General features: G+C 30.2%; 1 protein-coding gene across 1 annotated transcript; it reads left to right on the top strand.

The window, feature by feature from the left end:
- Positions 1-9,107: 9,107 nt before the first annotated feature.
- Positions 9,108-19,695, top strand: LOC135956917 (T-complex protein 11-like protein 1). Its single transcript, XM_065507527.1, has 8 exons — positions 9,108-9,339; positions 14,607-14,871; positions 15,241-15,357; positions 15,426-15,590; positions 15,680-16,158; positions 16,231-16,549; positions 18,675-18,841; positions 18,908-19,695. The coding sequence occupies exons 2-8, from the start codon at positions 14,849-14,851 to the stop codon at positions 19,174-19,176; spliced, it is 1,539 nt and encodes a 512-aa protein (XP_065363599.1). The 5' UTR covers positions 9,108-9,339; positions 14,607-14,848; the 3' UTR covers positions 19,177-19,695.
- Positions 19,696-19,989: the final 294 nt, after the last annotated feature.

Here is a 19,989-nt window from a genome sequence, read left to right as displayed (position 1 = left end):
CATCGCTTATTTACATTGTTGTACTTTTCTCACTTACGGTGCGTTTACACATGCAAGTAGATTGAGGAAAGTTGAGAATACGTATTATTATCGAAAATGTCGAAAATACATCGAAATGTCTACAAGTTGCTTGAGCGTTTACACATGCAAGTAAAAGTTCATTTTAAAAATGTCGTCAAAACGTAAACACATTATTATTAAGAGTTGCCTAGGATACCACATACATATATTTGTAGGGAAATAATTGTTATAAATAATTATTATTATTACTTTAATGAGATTAGTGCTCTTAAATTAATTTAATAGCGTTCTTTATTCATATTTGAAGAGAAAAAACAATTTTTTTTACAAATATACTTAAAATAAGTTAAAAATATAATAATTATTTTACCACAATCCAGTAATTTTTTTTAAATTTTTTTAGTTAGGCAACTCTGTTTGTGTTTTTGACACTTTATTGCAGTAAGTGTCAAAAAATCACTGTCCATCGAAATTCACTAGGCAGTGAGCTGTAAGTGGCTGCATGTGTGCTTGTGTTAGTGCAAAAGTGTGAATGTATTGTGTTTTTCGAACTGTTACTTGCATGTGTAAACGCTAGGTTATATGAATGTTCATGGCTGTGTGATCAGAGATGAAAATTCTATATTCGGAGTTTCAAGAACTCATAATCCTCGCATTCCGAGGGTTATGTTACCTTCAGGGTCTCCCAAGTTACTCCAACCCAGGGCACACTTAGAAAGGTGACTGCATCACTACAACAATACAAAAACAGGTACTTTGTTTTTGTTAAAAAGTAGGTGAACTGTCAAAGTTGCCTGTTGTTGTTTTTGCTTTTGGGTTTGTTGTATTTTTTGCCACAACAACCACAAGTGAATTGACAATTTAAACTGAATAAAAAAAATAATCAGCTGTTTCATCGCAGTCACCTGTCTAAGTGTGCCCTGCTCCAACCTGTATGTTACAACCAAAGTAAATTAATAAAGTAGACTCAGTAGAACAGCTGACTATTTTTTTTACTTTGGTTTGAACTGTCAATTCACTTGTGGTTGTTGTGGCGAAAAATACAACAAGCCCAAAAGCAAAAACAACAACAGGCAACATTGACAGCTCAGACCTTAAACCAAAATTGCTTGTGGTTTTTGGAAATGTTGTATTTGTTGTAGTACTGTCGCTACTTTATTAATTTACTTTGGTTACAACCATATTTTCAAACGACTATGCCCTTATACGGAATCCTACATTCTCAATGTAGGAGATTTCAAACCGATCATTACCCAATTGTTCTGAATACGTTGAACTGTGTTATTCATAGCAAATTCTATACTCGCAAACTTATCCACCCAGTTCAATGTAAATACAGTTTCGTAAATTTTTAAAAGGCATCCACAACTACTAATATGGAATCAGCTTCTTATCTGTATTAAATAAATTCCACTCATTCTTCTTTGCGGGGAGGAGTGAAAGACATTTTCAATTGAAAATCTTGTATAAAACCAACATACTTACGTTGGGGTTAAATGTGTGATGCCACTTTGATACATTTTAACACCGTGACGTATCTGTTCATCTTCTGTGGTGTTCAATTTTTCATTCAAGAAAACAGCTGATTACATTTTTTTGCCCAATTTGTACTAAAATTGTTTTCAAGTTGCGTGCTGCCTACATCACAGCTTTCAATTTTTATAAATTTTGACAAACAGTCATTGGCGTAGATAGGGAGGGTGCTGGGGTTGGCAAAACCCAAAAAAAATTTGGAAAGTCGCAGAAAGATTTTTTTGGATTTGTAGATTGTTCCGTTAAGAGATTCCTGTGCCCTAGAACATTAATCATGGGGTTTTTGGAACCCAAAAAGTTAAAAAAATATTCCAATGCCAATCGTACAACGGAGCACATGTAATGTTTGGTTTGTACAAGCTAAAATAAAGGAGTCAAATCAGCAAACCTTTTTGATTCATATTTTATCCGACAGGCTAAACTTAAGGCCTAGCTAGTTTGTACCAGGGTTTCGATATTCAGCTCTAGCAACATATTTCTTACTTTTGACTATGCAATAAATATGCAATTATCTCATTTCATCACAATCAACTAATATAAATATTCATACTGTTCGTTCGTATTACTATTAAAATTGCAATGCTAGTCTGCAATTTTTAGTAGCAAACACAATCCATTGCATATCCACAAAAATATATGTTCGTGCTTTAGTAGCACACACATTTTTTTGTCGTGCTAATATTGCACGCCATTCGTTTTATTTTGTTGTGCTGGCAAACTTTTCTAGCAACAGTACACATTTCTTTGGTTGTGCTATAGCACAATTGACATTTCTTCAATTGATGCTATTAGTTGCTGTTATTGCTAAGTGTATAACAACATATCAGTAAACACACCCAATGCACAGTTGGGCAGAATCAAAATTTTTTGGAAATAAATCTGTCATTTCTAAACGGCTGATCCGATCAGGATAAAATTTGACGCGGCCATAGCCAAGGAGTACTCCAGGTTAAATTATTAAAATGGGACCTACAAATTCCCCAAGTGAGGCGCTATGGGGGCTCAAAGTAGGGTACCTTTGGCATGTAATATATTTAAACACGTGCCATTTTTTGCTTGCGTGTGCTATTTATCTCTTATAATTACCGAGTTATAAGCATTTCAAAATTGAAATTTTAAAATTTTGCCATACCTTGGTCCGCTTTTTTAAAAATATAGGTCGTAGTTTTGTACCGAACGGGCTCGAATTTTTTTTGTTAGTTAGACAACTAAATTATCAGTAATATACAAAAGATTTCAGAGTAATATCGATTATAGATCCAAAAATAAACGATTTTCAATTTAAGAATTCAAAAAATAGTAGATTTTTGCTGTTTTTTGGACGAAAAGGTGAATTAACTGATTTTTTATTAAAAAAAAACTTTCTTTAAGAACATATACCAATTTTATGTTTTTCTGTAAGGTAGCTTTACAGAGAACATTTTGGTATAAAAAACATGTCCTATTTTTCGAACATGTCCCCTACGTCCTTAGGATTTTGACCTATTTTTTTATCAAAATTTCAACATGTCACATGTTCTAAAATCCCAAAGCTGGGATCAAAAAACGGAAAGCAGCTTTAGAAACCCTGATGTGTTCCCTATTTATCCCCAAAGTAGTTTTCCAGCCCCGAGGGAAATGTAGACCCTATGGTTAAAATTGTAAAAATACCATTTTTGCTATTTTCGCTTAAAGAATTGTTTTTTAAGAATTGTGGGATTCCTTTTGTCCTTTTGATAAGTTTTTTTACACTTTGTAATTTGGAATGACAAATTTAAAAAACGTTGAAATTTTCATTGAGTTTTGTTAATAAATAAATATTTTATTACATACTAGCTGACCCGGTGCGCTTCGCCACCCCAATTAGAAGAAAGAAATAGTACTAGCAAGTCTCACTTTGTGAATCTAATTGTAAATGTCTAATTTCATATTTCTGGGTCCATTATTATAGAAAATGCAAAATGTGTTCCTAATTTAAAATTTTTAGGTTTATTATTATAAAATACTCAAAAAGTACCATTGCAATAAGGAAATAGTACCATTGATTATCACTTTTAAATTCGCATTTACTAAACCATAACCCGTCAAGTTTGAATTTTAGATTTGTATATCATTTCCTATATTATCAACTCATTTTGTTTCTATAATACTTAATATTTAATAAATTATCACAAAACCGAAACCGATCGCTTTTTAATTTTTTAAAACCGAAACCGCGGTTTTGAAATTCCATTTACCATTAGAATAAACAAAAAGTACCAAAAAGTAGCCACTTGTGGATTCCACTCACTCTGGTCCATATAACCTTTATTTCATGTTTCTAGGTTCATTTGAGAAGGAATTACAAAAAGTACCAATCGAATAAAGAAAAAGTACCACAAAGTCTCCCCCTAGAATTCTCACTTACTTAGGACCATATATGCTTAATTTCATGTTTCTAAGTTCATTGTTATAGAAAATTCAAAAAAGTACCATTAGAATAAACAAAAAGTACCAAAAAGTCTCCCCCTAAAAGTACCAATTACCCTTTTCTTCCTTGAACACCCCTCAAGTTTGAAATTTAAAAATATTCCATTTTGCCAAAATTGTTTATGCTACAGTTTATGCAAAATTGTTTATGCATGTCTGAAAATATTAAAATCTGTGTTAATGTGCCCAAGAATAAATAAGTTTTAAAAAAAGTACCAAACTGTTTACCCGAATTTGGCCCAATATACACCTTGGTACTCGAGTTCCAAATAACACCCTGTTAGTTAATTTTTGTATGAATCCAGGAACCAACGTTAAAAAAATTATCAAAATTGGCTTAATAATTTCAAATATAATGTATTTTCCCGATTGTCCCCTTTTTGGTACCTTTTTTATCCCCATTGAGGTGGTACAATTTTATTCAAATAAATTTCTGTAACGTGGTGGGAGCTCATAATAAAATATTCGTATGTCTATGTCAAATAATAGAAAAATATATTTTATGAAAAAGTACTAAAAATAAACACAATTTTTATCCCTTAAGGTTTCGAATTTCCAAAAAGTACCAAACATATATTTTTTATTTTTTGATAAGTAAAGAATACGATTTAAAATTTGATTCTATGTTTATTGGTTTAAAAGATACATAGGGTGCCAAAAAAGTACTAAAATACAGTTTTTACCCGTTTTCTCCCCTAAAAGTTTCGAATTTCGAAAAAGTACGAAACACCCGTCAGCTTATTTTTTGAATAGAGTAACATGAAATTTTAAGTTTTTTTGTACCTTTATTAGTTTTTAAGATATAAGGTTACCGAATTTACCCGTTTTTACCCTTTTTTACCCCCTAAACGTTCGAATTTCCAAAAGTCCCTTCTTATCGTGTCGTTTTGGGGAGGGAGGAACCCACAATTAAAATTTCATGATTCTAGCTTCAGCCGTTTGGGCTGTGCGATGATGAATCAGTCAGTCAGTGAGTCAGTAACGTTACTCTTTTATATACATATATAGATTAGAGTAACTTCGGGTATTGTGGACTATGTGTCTAATGTGGACCAGTGTCTATTTTCAGAAACTATTGAAGGTATGATAAAACTGATTTGTCGTACATTTTACAATTTGTTTGAAACGACAATTGCACATTTGCTTTCATGAGTAATTGATATATTGGCTTTTTATTCTTGTATTGAAATTAATGCGCGTGCTCAACATTTTTTTCGGCTCAAGTAAGAAACAAAATTTGGTACAGTTACTTGGTAGAACTTAATGTTTGGTTGTTTTATATAGTTAAAGTGGATACGTAGTTTTGCATATATTTGGTAAGAATTTAAGCACATTTAGATTATTATGTAAAAATAATTTTTTACCACTGTAACCCAAGTTCGTGTAATGTGGACCACTTAAATTACTTGATTATGTACTACTGGTCCATATTACCCGACAATAACTATGTACTTTGTAAGTAATCTATCTAAGCCAAGAACGCGACTTTTTTGTTTGTATTAATAAAAATATATTGAAATTAAATTTTTTAATCATTCATTATTAGCTGGTTCATGAATTTTATGTATTAAATGCTAGTCCACATTACCCTCATATAGTGGTCCATATTACCCTCCAATTTTTATAATGCTGGTTTTTGGGTTCCTTACAATATTTTCACATAAATTTTTTATCCTTTGACGGAAAAAATTTTCAACTGCAAAAACAATTAGAGAATACATTATCTAATTTATTGCTTCACAACTTTTTTAATATCCATATATACTGTGGCCAAAATTAAGAAAAAACAAAACGGTAGTCCACATTACCCGAAGTTACTCTACATATTTATTGAGTTTCTAAAACTAAAATTTGTATCAACATTTTAATAGGATTGCAAATACATATTATTAACAATTTGATCCACATTTATTCCGAACATTTTTTTAGTTTAGATATGTTAATTTTTAGTCTTACAAAAAAATTCAAGTCAATATCTCAATTATATTCAAAAATATTTACACTAATGAATAATCGTTATTTCGTATTACATACTTGACAATAAAATAACTAGCAGCATCCTAATAGCCAAAAAACAAGAAATATCAATGCAACTATAGCAGAGCAACCAAAGAAATGTAAATTGCTGCCAGAGAAAATTGCTAGCACAACAAAACAAAAACGAATGCTGACGCGCAATATTAGTTCGGCAAAAAAGTGTGTATGCTACTATAGCACGAATATATATTTTGGTTGTTGTGCTACAATAACGAGTTGACAACTGGTTGTATCTGCTACTAGAAATTGCAAACTAACATTGCAATTTGTATAGTAATATATGAATAGTAACAGCAATTTATATTAGCAGAGTTATACAAAATTATAATAGTAACTATATTTTTAGTATGCAGATGATAAAAATGTATATTTACTGCAATTGAGGGCTAATATAGTAGCAATTGTAAACCCTGGTTTGTACGTTCCGTTCCGAACGTCCCTATGCCTAGTTAGCATAGGGAAAGTTTTGTATGTCGTTAGTTTTTCTGTAACGTTGCCGTTCTGTTGCGGATGAATCTGTTGAAAACAGAATTTTTTTCTCAACGTTAAGTGACAGCTAAAAAAGCTGATATCAAGGCATATTTAACCAGGTGGCAGCTTAACGCCAGCAGACTATTTTTTGCTCTACTCGTGTCAAGGCGAATTTATACAAGGTGGAGTCCAAAGTAAATTAATAAAGTAGCGACAGTACCAAAGTAAATTAATAAAGTAGCGACAGTACTACAACAAATACAACATTTACAAAAACCACAAGCAATTTTGTTTTTGGTTTAAGGTCTGAGCTGTCAAAGTTGCCTGTTGTTGTTTTTGCTTTTGGGCTTGTTGTATTTTTCGCCACAACAACCACAAGTGAATTGACAGTTCAGACCAAAGTAAAAAAAATAGTCAGCTGTTATAATGAGTCTACTTTATTAATTTACTTTGGACAGTACCAAAGTAAATTAATAAAGTAGACTCAGTAGAACAGCTGACTATTTTTTTTACTTTGGTCTGAACTGTCAATTTACTTGTGGTTGTTGTGGCGAAAAATACAACAAGCCCAAAAGCAAAAACAACAACAGGCAACTTTGACAGCTCAGACCTTAAACCAAAAACAAAATTGCTTGTGGTTTTTGTAAATGTTGTATTTGTTGTAGTACTGTCGCTACTTTATTAATTTACTTTGGACAGTACTACAAAAAATACAACATTTACAAAAACCACAAGCAATTTTGTTTTTGGTTTAAGGTCTGAGCTGTCAAAGTTGCCTGTTGTTGTTTTTGCTTTTGGGCTTGTTGTATTTTTCGCCACAACAACCACAAGTGAATTGACAGTTCAGACCAAAGTAAAAAAAATAGTCTGCTGTTCTATTGAGTCTACTTTATTAATTTACTTTGGTGGAGTCAGTCAAACAGCTAATAATTTTTTTTTTCGCTTTTTGGTTCTAACAACTGTCAAAGCTTGTTTTTTTATTTATATATCTATATATTCTAAGCTTATTAACAAAAAATGTGTTGTTTACATAAATAATTAAAGCCATCACTAATCAATTATCTACACTATTACTACGTTTATACGCTAGGCTTATTCGCAAATAAAAATATTGCAATTAGAAAAAAAAGCCGCATAAACAGTGAATTAATTTTTTTTATTTGCGAATAGCTAACTCACGAAAACAATTCCTGATTAACGACACTATTTGCAAATAAGATATTAAGCATTGCCATATGTTTTAACGCTTTTAATTTATTAAGACGTTTTTTAAATATTTCATTGCGTTTTTGAATTAATTGGATTGACAAGACGGACAAGAATTTTTGATTCTATAATTTTTACATTTAAAAAAATAAAAAATGTATCATATTTTATTCAATAAAAGAGCTACCAAATAATTACATTTTACCATCCGGCATCTCATAAAAACAAGAATTTTCCGTAACTAATGTGACTTATAAACAGTGAGTTAGTTAATTGCAAATAATTTTTATTTGCGAATAGGCTACGTATAAACGTAGTATATATTAAGTTTAAATACTTATTTGTTTAATTTTTCATTTTGGTTTTTTGACATTTGTTAAGACCAATCGTTGTTTTTGTAGAACTGACACCACCTTGTATGAATTCGCCTTGACTCGTGTTTTGCCTCGCGAAATGTCAAAAGCTTGTTTACAAATATTTTTAAATTTGTTATAAGATTAAAATTATTATTTTATATTTAAAAAAGTGAGTATTTGTCACCGCTTTATCTGTATAAAATATTTAAAAGTGTTAAAAAAACTATTAAAAATGAAATAGTTATGTTAGCAAACTGAATTTTTGTGATATTTTAGTTTTGTTTTAATAAAAAATTATTTTTTTTATAAAAAAAAATTGTTTATTTTTACTATTTGGGAAGGGTACTTGCCCACCCCAGAATAATAGTCTAGCTACGCTTATGCAAACAGTACCTCGTTTCTGTATTGTATGTGAGAAACTTTTCATTCGAAATATTTATAAACTTCTTGTTAAACACAGGGCGAGTATTATGTGCTGTTTTTCTATAGCGAACGAGTACTTTGAGTGGAAATTTAACATGTGTTTTGCTATAGAAAAACAGCACGTTAGTAAATCGTTTACTGTGTCTGTACTTTTAATGTATTCAGTTTAAACATTACCTAAGTCATCCTGTTAAAAACTGAATGACTACTAGAATATTTAAATTGTTTTCGATGCGAAAACATGTAAAAGACTATCAAGAAAAACTTGATCGTGTGGCTGCATTGTAAGTGCTGATAATGTATTTGTAAAAAAACTATATGAAAACCAAAACAACACTCGTATGTGTGATTATATTGAGACATTTTTTTGTTTTAGTTTTTTTCCGTTCTAGGTTTCTTTATGGAATTATTAATCGTTTTTTTAACTCAAATTTCCACTCAATTGCAACACTCTAATTAGGTTTTTTGTTAGCTTAGCATGCGCATTATTTTTTCTCATTTTTATTAACTGACACTTGTTTTAACCAAATTTTATAAAAAGTAAACTTAAATCAGCTGTGGTGTTTGGTTTCTTTGTGTAAAAAAACTAATTAAATTTTATTCTGAATTTACTTCTCGAAGTTTGTGGATGCTCGTAGAAAAGCAACAAATTAAATCATCCAAAAACTGTTTCTCATAGTGACTCAAAAACAATAATTATTACGTTTTAAAATATTTTGGTGAATCGTGCTGAAATTATACCAAAAATTGTATAAAACTAAAGAAAATAGTATAAATATATTAAAAAAAAATCTTCAAAGAAAACCACTCAAGTGCTAAAAAAAACTTCAAAACAGTTTTAAAGGTATACAAATTATAAGTTAAAGAAATTCCGTCTATAATGTGTTCTACATAAAAAATTAAAATTTTGCGTCCTTGTAACAAATTGTTTAATCTTTTTTTAGTTTAAACAAATATATTTTGTAATTTTGTTTTTATTGCAACATATTTTCTCTATGGTAAATACATACATGTACATATATATCTATCTATATGCGAATGTATGCGTGTATATTTGTCCGGCCCATAAAAAATAAATTTGTATTGCATGGTTCTAATTTGGTACGTTAAGCACCGGTTTCGCATAAAATAGTTCTCTTAAAATATTTTTTTAAGTAAAAACTAAATTTTTAATTTTGACCCTAATGGGTATAATAATTTTAGGATTTATATCTAAAGCTACGTATACACGGTTGTCATATTCTTACAATATTGTCAGAAAATGTTCAATAAATGGTTAACACCCATATGTTTCAACATAAATTCTCATGGTTGTGTTAACCATTTTATGAGCATGTTCTGACAATATTGTAAGAATATGACAACCGTGTATACGTAGCTTAATGTAAAAGGATTTAAAAAATCAATTCAATATCAAATATTATTAACCAAATCGGATAAAAAAAACAACAAAAATACAAATTATTTGAACATTGGAAACCCATATAACGGGAAATATGGACTTTCGACGAAAACAAAATATAACGTTATAAAAAGATATATCTGGTAACGATCCGGAGAGCCGACCATAAACTAGAGATTAGAAAAATTAACTGTTGTTTTTGGATAAATAAAACACGTGTCAAAAGTTAATTGGATAATGTATAGTAAATTTTAAACATAGTTAAGCTTATACAATGTTTAAATAATTTATTTTGTATGAAAAAATATATTATATACCTACCAATATAATATAAAAAAAAATATATTATATGCCTTAACTATGTTTAAAATTTTTATAAGTTATCCGGCCTTAGTTTCTCAAACATTTTGGTAATTAATCACCCTACAATTACTCAATTATTTCGAAATGGCAAACAAATTATACACTTGTTTTATTGCAATATGTAATGCTATACATTTTAGAACATGTTTCAGATAATAAAAACAAAATGTTGGGCCACAAAATTGTTCAACAAAAAATATTAAGCAATAGTATTTTCGAACAAAGTAATTGTTTTCAAAACTTTTGCATAGAATAATGTGGACAAGCAATGCAAACTATGTTGTTGGAAAGTAACTGTAAATATTTTTTATCATTGGCAACCATATTTTCTCAAAAACTTATAGATGTAAAGAAAAAAAAATTAAGCATATTCAACACAAATTTATTACTTTTTTTTTGTTAGCCAGTCTACTCTATTTTCATACATACATATTTGTATATGATGAATATGTATAGACATATTTATTTCTTTTTATGCACTGCGCAGTTTACAAATAATATTTCCCCACGAATAGTTTTTGTTGTGTGTATGTATATAAACATTTGTTTACTTTCTTTGTTTATTATTTTATACATACCAAAACAAACGACCAAACATGGACAATATAAAATAGGTATGACAAGTTTGGTACATTTATACTTCAGTTCATTTTGAGTTTTATTGGTTTTGTTAAGAATATTTTCGACATTTTTCGTTTATTATGACTTTAACCGCACCTCATGCAATTTAATTTTTTAAAATGTAACGGAAATTTGTATTACAGCTATGAAGGTTAGGTTATAAAGGCAGCTGACATCCAGAGTAGATAGATCCGCTAGGCCGTGCAAAGATGGACTACCTATTGTCGCAGTCCGCACACCTGCTAGGGCAGGTCAAAGACAGAGGAGATGTTCAATCGTCTCCTCTTCATCATGGCAACTCCTACAGAAGTCATTGTATGGAGTATTCAATATCCTTGCATGCGCACCTATCAAGCAATGCCCGGTTAGCACTGATATCAGAGCTCGTAGCCTAGCCCGAGGTAGCCCCGTGAGGGACATTGACCTATGATGGTCAAATACGGGCCAAGTGAGTCTCGATATCGAGCAACACTAAGGAAAATATTCTACGGCATATTCAGCGCAAATGACAAGCGAGAATTATATTTTTTAAAACAGTTCTATTATAACACATTAAATTTCGATAAAGCGGAATATAACATGCGTTTATAGTTGTAAGATATTTTGAAGCACTATTTTATAACTATCTTTTTAAATCTTTATACTGATAATTAGGGTTATTAAAATCTTATCTCATTTTTTTAATTGAACATATGTATATTTGTAGGAGTCGTTAGGATGTATGGATGTTCTCATAGATATTAAGTATACTTGTAATATAATTTGTTATTGGCCAAATGACTACATACACATCTGCTCAAAATAATAGATACAGCTAATTGGAAAAAATTTAAATGGCGGTAACATTGAAAATTTCCTCGCAAGCGATAAGAATACATCATATTATTAAAATTTCTATCTGGCAATGTCATGTCAGTCAAAAATCTGGCAACTATTTGCTTTCATGTTGATTTTTAAAAACGAATTTATTTGAATTACAAAAAATTATTTGCTCATAAAAATAGATACACATCAGTAATTTGTAATTTGTTTATATACAATTTGTTTTTGTGCAATTTTTTGTTCCTATTTACGTGAAACAGTAAGTATAATTTAAATTTTAGCAACAATTTTATAAAAAATAGGACTCTTTTGAAGAAAATGGGACGAAATCATCATTGTACCGAAGATGAGAAAAAAATTGTTCAAACGATGAGAAATCAAGGAAAATCATTACGGGAAATAGCAAAGAGCATAGGAAGATCTTTACATTTTGTCCAAAATGCTTTATCTAAAAAACAAAAAAGAGAAACTCGCGGTAGACCAAAGAAAACCAGTCCAGAAACAGATAGGCGGATCGTCCTTATGGTTAAAAAAGACCCTTTCATATCATCGAAAGCTATTTCTGCGGAGCTATGTAACGAAATCAGTCCACAAACAGTTCGTCGTCGTCTTTTACAAGCTAAATTGCCGGGAAGAATTGCCAGAAAAGTGCCACTAATGCGCCAAAAAAATATCAAGACAAGATTAGAATTTGCTAAAGAGCACTTACAATGGTCCGGGTGTGAAGGCGAAAAAAAATGGAGAAATATTTTATGGAGCGACGAAACAAAAATAAATTTGTTTGGAAACGACTGCCAAAGAAAGACGGTAAAACATGTCGGGGGAAACATAATGGTTTGGGGTTGCTTTTCATGGAATGGTGTTGGTCCGATATTCCGAATAGAAGATACCATGAATGCTAGTGGGTATAGAGACATATTGGAAAACGTAATGCTTCCATATGCATCGGAAAATATACCATTAATATGGACATTCCAGCAGGACAACGACCCAAAACATAGTTCAAGATTAGTTAAAAACTTGTTCTTGGAGAATAACGTACCTGTTTTAAGCTGGCCCAGCCAATTCCCTGATTTAAACCCAATAGAAAACTTGTGGAGTGAATTAAAGATAAGGCTTTCGAAGGAAGTTTTCAAAAATAAAGATGATTATGGGAGAAAACGCAAAAAATATGATACGAGATTCCATTGGAGAAGTGTCAGAACTTGATATCCAGTATGCCCAGAAGAGTGGAGAAAGTTTTACAAAACAAAGGTGGATATACTGGATACTAGCTTTACTTTAATAATAAACTAATTTTTTTAAGATAAAATTTATTAGCTTTTGTTTAATAAGAATTTTTAAAAATGTATCTATTATTATGAGCACCAAATTTTTCGAAATTTAAGAAATTTAATTTACTTTATAATATTTATTATTAATTATGAAATATTTTGTTTTTGTTTTTTACTCTCCTTTTAACTATAAATAAAAATCGACTGAATTTTTTTTATAATTTTACAATATACCATTATTTTTTTTCGTTTTTAAAAAATAAATTTTGGTGTATCTATTATTTTGAGCAGATATGTATGTATATTACAATTGAATAAATAAAAATAATAATATAATTTGAAAGTAAATTTTTAATTAGGCTTAAGTTCATTTTTATTATAATTTATTTGTAATAATTCAAAGAATATCACTGAATACTAAAATTTTTAGACAATTGGCAAATTGGAATGCATTTTCTACCCTGCCAAGGGCGTCATCAACAATCTTCATTGTCAAATTATATATATAAAAAGTTCGAATAATTACCAAAAATCTATAAATAAAATATACACATGGCACAGTAAAAGACTAAAATCAGTTTTCAATCTCCAGTTTGACTCAACGAATCAACACCAAGGAGAAAGAAAGAAAAACACAAAAACATTCATAGCTGAATTGTTAACCAAAGGTTGACTACAGCAACACTAATAAAATGATAAATTTGTAATAATAAGAATACACATATATAATAAAAAATATTTGAAATTTCGTCTAATTTACAAATAATATAAATATGAATTAGGCTTCCCATATTCTAATTCCTAATACTAGTAAGTTAAATAGATAATATTTACAAATAGACCTTGACAATGAAGATTGTTGATGACGCCCTTGGCAGGGTAGAAAATGCATTCCAATTTGCCAATTGTCTAAAAATTTTAGTATTCAGTGATATTCTTTGAATTATTACAAATAAATTATAATAAAAATGAACTTAAGCCTAATTAAAAATTTACTTTCAAATTATATATATAAAAAGTTCGAATAATTACCAAAAATCTATAAATAAAAATAATAATAAAAATGTGATTACAAAATGTCTCATGCGCAATTTTTCGAAATCCACATTAATTGTCCATTTACCTACCAAACTATTCTTAAATATATGTGTATTGATATCAAAGTTAATGCAGAAATTAGGATTTATTTTACATGGCTTTTATATAAAAAAATAAACAGTTCTCTTGTTTCTTAATAATATAGAAACTCATAGGACTTCTTGTTGGCGCATCGTACTCTTTAGTATTTTAAACCTTATAGACATACTCCAGATTTATAAAATTTCCTATCCGAAAACGAAACTGAAATTTATAAACCCATAAATCCAAGGTCAGAACATAGCATCGAAATAAAAACTGCAACTTTAGTAGTAGTATCCATAAACTAGATTTTGCTTCCAAATTCCCTATTGAAATTATTATTAAATGGTAGCAATATATGGAAAAATTCACCAGATACCTACATACATAAATGTATGTAATTAACCTTGTCAACTTGCAGTTAAAAATTCTTAATTTAAGCAATACATACGTTACTTAATGAACTTACTGATTACTGACTAATTTTTATGTGTTTATTTTTTATTTCAGTTATAAAGTAATCCAATTTTAAAAACAAAGTGTGCATTAACTGCCATTTGACATAGTGTTTGATTGTTTTGCTCATCCGTTCCTGCCAATCTACTTGAAATAAAGTTTAAAATTAAACCTTTTGACTAAAACAACTTTTTCCAACAAGTTTTCTTTGTTACCAAACAAAGAACAATAACAACAACAAAAATATATCCGTAAAATCAGGTTTAAAAAACAAAAAAACTGACAAAGAAAACACAATGCCAGCTGATTCAGTTTCAAGGTATGTTAAGACGGGTCCTCGTTTCAGGGGGTTAATGCAAAGTGACTGTGAGTTTAATTTTGTACACCCCTTTGTCCGTTTCTCTCCATAAACTTGTGAGCTACAATTCAACTAAATACAAAATTGACTGAATAACACAAAAATTGCACCTTTTATTTTACATGCATACATATGTAGATAAATTAAGTTTATTTATTTCAAGTATTATTGTATGATTAATAAGTGTAGCAAAAAAGTTTAAGTAGTACTATATTTGCTAAGTCGAGGTGCAATCCATAAATGTAAATTTAATGTTCATAATCATAAATATATGTATGTTCATATGCAATTGTTTTAAACTAAAAATGGCAAATAATCAAATATTTCTAGAATGAATTCCAATGGAGGCTCTGGTGGCAATGAACCGGATATACCCGAAAATCTTTTTGGAACATCTCCAGGTTCTTCAAGTCTACGTTCACGTACTGATAGTGAAAGTTCGGATAAGTATGCATCTACATATGTATGTGGGTATAAAAATTAATATAAAGGAAATGGGTTTGACATATTTTTAGAATGTTGCGCTTTGTTTTACCCAGTATGGATGGAAGTCCACCCAAAGTAATGACCTTGAATGAAGTTGCAGATGTCGTTAAAAATATACAAAATATGGAACTAGCTCATGAAATTGCACTAAATCCGGAATTTAAACTGCAACCCTATGAGCCCCCAGAAAATAGGTATGTTTTCGTTACAGTTAGTACTATAAAATATTCAACAATATTTTTGTCTTATTTTTTTTCTTCTTACAATTCTATTTAATTTCTAGTCTTGAAAAGGTCATTAAAGAGACAATGCACAAGGCATTTTGGGACAATTTGCGCTTGCAATTGAATGAAAATCCACCTTGTTACGATTATGCCATAAGACTTTTAGGAGATATTAAGGAATGTTTTCCACAGATTTTGTCACCGAACAATAAACGTGCTTTGGAGCATATAAATGAAATACTTGACGAGTCTGTGATACGCCAACAGGCAGAAAAGGGAGTTTTAGATTTCAGAAACTATGCAAACTTCGTTATACAGATTATGGCTAAATCGTGTGCTCCTGCTAGGGATGATGCTGTAAAACAGTTGACACAAATTGAAGACGTTGTTGATACATTCAAGGGTATTCTTGAAACGATGACCTTGATGAAACTTGATATGGCAAATTTTCTTCTCGATTTTGCTCGCAACGATATAATGGCAAACTCGGTGGAATATGAAAAGCAGAAATTCCAAGAATATTTAGAGTATTATAAATGTAAGGATTTTATTAAATGGCAATTTCTAAACTGTATGTACAGTACAGATACTTATTAATTTCTTGTTACAGTTGGTTTTCCAGCAACCGAAAATTGGCTCAAGCGCAATCGTACACAAGATGCTAACAATGTCCCAATCACTGGAGACCAAACAATATCAAATGCATATATGGAACTAATGGACTGGCCTGAAGGTGTAGAATTTCCTGAAATTCTTTCAATTGACAAGGATCGTATCTTAAAATTAGGTCAAAGGGCAAAACGTTTATGCGTTGGAGCATCTTTGATTGCAATATGTTCTGCTGTTCCCATAATATCACAACGCACAGAAAATCGCACTCAATTGGCGCAACAGATTTATATATTACTACAGAGTGTAACTAATGAAAAGTGAGTATTGAAAAATCGTCTTCGTAAGCAACCTTAAAATGTATATTATGGATGGCAACCGAACAAAAGTTGCGTTGTCAGTTTCCAAATTGGTATTACAGATGGCAACCACAGAAATTTGTGGTTGCCCTCTGGAAACGCAACTGAAGTTCGTTAAAACTTAATAGTTTGATTAGTATTTCAAGACTTATTATTGTTGAAGTTTATAGTGGTGACAAATTTCATCCTCCTTATAAGATAATTACTTATATTCGATATTCAACTTAATGCTAATGCAGTATTTGTGTAATGATATTTTTTTTTAATTTAATTCTGCAATAAATTGAATAACTTCCCTACCTCCCAGCTCAGATTTCGTTTATTGTTATTTTTAATAGCACTATCTATATATATATAAATGAAATGGTCCATGTATGTAATGCCATCACGTGAGAACGGCTGGGGCGATTTGGCTGATTTTTTTTATTCGATTCGAAATTTTCAGGAGATGGTTTGTAAAGAAAATAGTTCAAAAATTCCGTGTAAAACTAGGAAATTTTTTTTTGTGTCCATCAACTGTAATAAAAAAGCTCCCTAAAGTATGCAGTACAAATTTAGATATTTTATTTGCAAATAAATAAGAACAGTGTACGTGGGTTGTAGAAACTTGAAGAACTAACATTAGTAAATTTTATTTTAATAGTAACTGCGGACATACTTTAAAAGATAATTTTTAAATAATGAATAATTTATATAATTTTTCAGAGAAAAAGAAGTTTGGTTTATTTTAGAAATTGGTGTTGGTGCGTGATGTTTTTGATTCCAAATGATCTAAAAAAATGATTTTCATTACTTATACAACATTGGCCATCACGTGGTGGTATGCCAAAAGTTTCGCCAAAATTTGTTATATGCCTAATGTACATACATACATATCGCTCATTTGCTGCAACAACGTCATAACTCAAAATCCGGGTGTTTTGAACTGAGTAATACAAAATATGCGCCGTTGTTTAGTCTTTCATATAGTTTTATCTGTTTTAAAAAAAGTCTATTATTTTTATTATGAGATTGTTTTTTCGTTGTAAACGTCAAAGTTAAAATTCATGTTTTCTCGTATATTTGACAAGTAAAAATTTGGGTTAAATACAGATTAGAAAGATATTAATATCTACTATTTAAATCAGGTTTTATTTCTGAAATCGCATGATTTGTTGAAAATTTATTTAAGAAATAGTAAAATGTCATAAAACATTCAAAGCCATATTTGAAAACAATTTTTATTTTTGACGACCAATTACTAACATCTTTCGTGTGGCGAAGGGTTACAAATTGAATTTGTAAAATCATATATCATAGAATAAACTGCGAAGCGTTTTGCTTGTCTGCGGAAACATCCTGTGTTTTTGACGGTAATCGAATCCGCAACCCTTGGATTGATAGCCCAGCAGGCTATCATCTAGTCTATCGGGCACCCTACAGCAGACATAGGTTCTTGGTTATAAGTTACCTATCTAGTTATCATCTATGTTGCACAGATTTATCGCAAAATTGGGTTCAGCGATGAGGCAAATTTTAGGCTCAATGGGTTTGATAATAATCAAAATTGCCGCATATGGTGTGAGACCAATCCACAACAGACCCAACAGACACCAGTACATCCAGAAGAATGCGCCGTTTGGTGCGGTTTAACTCTAGACGATGATTCCTGAAATATTTGAAGGACTAAGCTGCGATTTCATTATTATTACCTGATGTTGTTAAGGTTTATTTGGTATTGAAAATAGGCAATATCGGTATATGATTTCACCTAGCCCCCATATATTGAGCAGTCATGAATATCTTGATTATGCGGCAATCCAAATAAAATCTCGCACAAATTATTTTGTCTTATGATAAGGAAAATGTCGTGTTGAAATTTAACATAATCATAACTTTTTCAACAACAAAATATATGTTATTCAATGTATTTTGTTGTTGTATCAGATATATGATTTGTTTAATTTTTGTTTGTCAAAACGGAGTGTCTCGTTTTTATGTATATTTCTCTATGCCTTATATCATTTGTGATACATAATTGTGTTAGTTCCTTGTTATTGATTAAAATAATATTAATATAAACATTAAATTTTGTATCCCATTTTAGAAACATTTCGGAACTTATAGATAATATTTGGGAACAAATAAAAACAGTTGTAAATCAGTACTTGCAAAAGGAAGACCAATCAGCAATGGATACTGCTGCCGAATCTTTACTTAAAACACAAATTATGCAAATTGCTAACAAAGAGTCTCCGGTGCGACAACTAATGTGTAAGTTTGCTTTACAAGTAAACGTAATAAATGTAATTTAATATTTATTTAATATGAACATTTTAGGGAAGCGTTTACAAACATATTTCCGTTTGACCCTTCGTTCGAAGGCTGGACTACCTCCACCACCGCCTGGATATACTGACTTCAAAGAAGAGTTGGATAATTTTGCCACTGCCCTCAAACGTGTTATTGCTTATAATCATTCTGTATTCGGTGAATATTTTTTGCGTATACTAACACAACGACAACCGGAATCTACCAATAATGATGCAAACGAAAGTGCTAGCAGCTCAGGTACATCTTCAGAAGTTAAAACTCAGACCTCGCAATAATGAATTATGGCTATTAATGAGGAATAAAGTAGTTTTTTAAGCCAATACAAACGCCGTAAATACGAATGAACCCCTAAAAGAGAGTACGTATGTTTCAGAGCTTTGAATAAGTGTATTGGACAAAAATGACAAAAGCGTTGCAAGAATTGGTATGTGAATTTAAAAAGGGTCACATTTCTCAAAAAATAAAAATGAAAAGTTCATAAACGTGCATAACCAATGTAAATATGTATACAAAAATATTGGATCGTTATAAGCCTTTTATTAAATTCACTTAACACCAAAGAAGAATTATGAAACAACAGAATTTCAGAAAATCAAATAAAAAATAAATCTTCTAAATTAATAAATGCTTATAAATGCACAACAAAAATAATAAATAACAATATTAAAATATTAACTCTAATATATTAACATTAAATGTAAATCAAAAAAGTCCCTATTATATTTAACATATTTCAACATTAATTCAGTAACAGAACAAGAAATAAAATGCTGAAAAATTAATTGACAAAAAAATTCTTTTATTTACATAAACCAATTTTTGTTAGCATTGTCCCTCGCCATACAAAGTGATAATCTTTATATATATACTAGCTGACCCGGTGCGCTTCGCCACCCCAATTAGAAGATTGAAATAGTACTATTAAGTCTCCCTTTGTGAATCTGATTGTAAATGTCTAATTTCAATTTAAAATTTGTATAGCCTTTCCTATATTATCAACTAATTTTGTTTCTATAACAATTAATATTTAAAAATTATCACAAAACCGAAAAAAAACGAAACCGCGGTTTTGAAATTCTTCGGTTTTT

Source organism: Calliphora vicina, chromosome 4 (genome assembly GCF_958450345.1).
Source record: "Calliphora vicina chromosome 4, idCalVici1.1, whole genome shotgun sequence".
Taxonomy (NCBI): domain Eukaryota; kingdom Metazoa; phylum Arthropoda; class Insecta; order Diptera; family Calliphoridae; genus Calliphora; species Calliphora vicina.
Note: the sequence above shows the minus strand (reverse complement) of the source record. Positions and strands in the feature narration are given on the sequence as shown.

Bases quoted from the DNA above. Each gene is read 5' to 3' on its own strand.
- LOC135956917 (XM_065507527.1), top strand. From the start codon at position 14,849: ATGCCAGCTGATTCAGTTTCAAG. The intron at 15,591-15,679 runs GTATGTTTTCGT...TTTAATTTCTAG, and splicing joins TATGAGCCCCCAGAAAATAG to TCTTGAAAAGGTCATTAAAG. The intron at 16,550-18,674 runs GTGAGTATTGAA...ATCCCATTTTAG, and splicing joins CAGAGTGTAACTAATGAAAA to AAACATTTCGGAACTTATAG.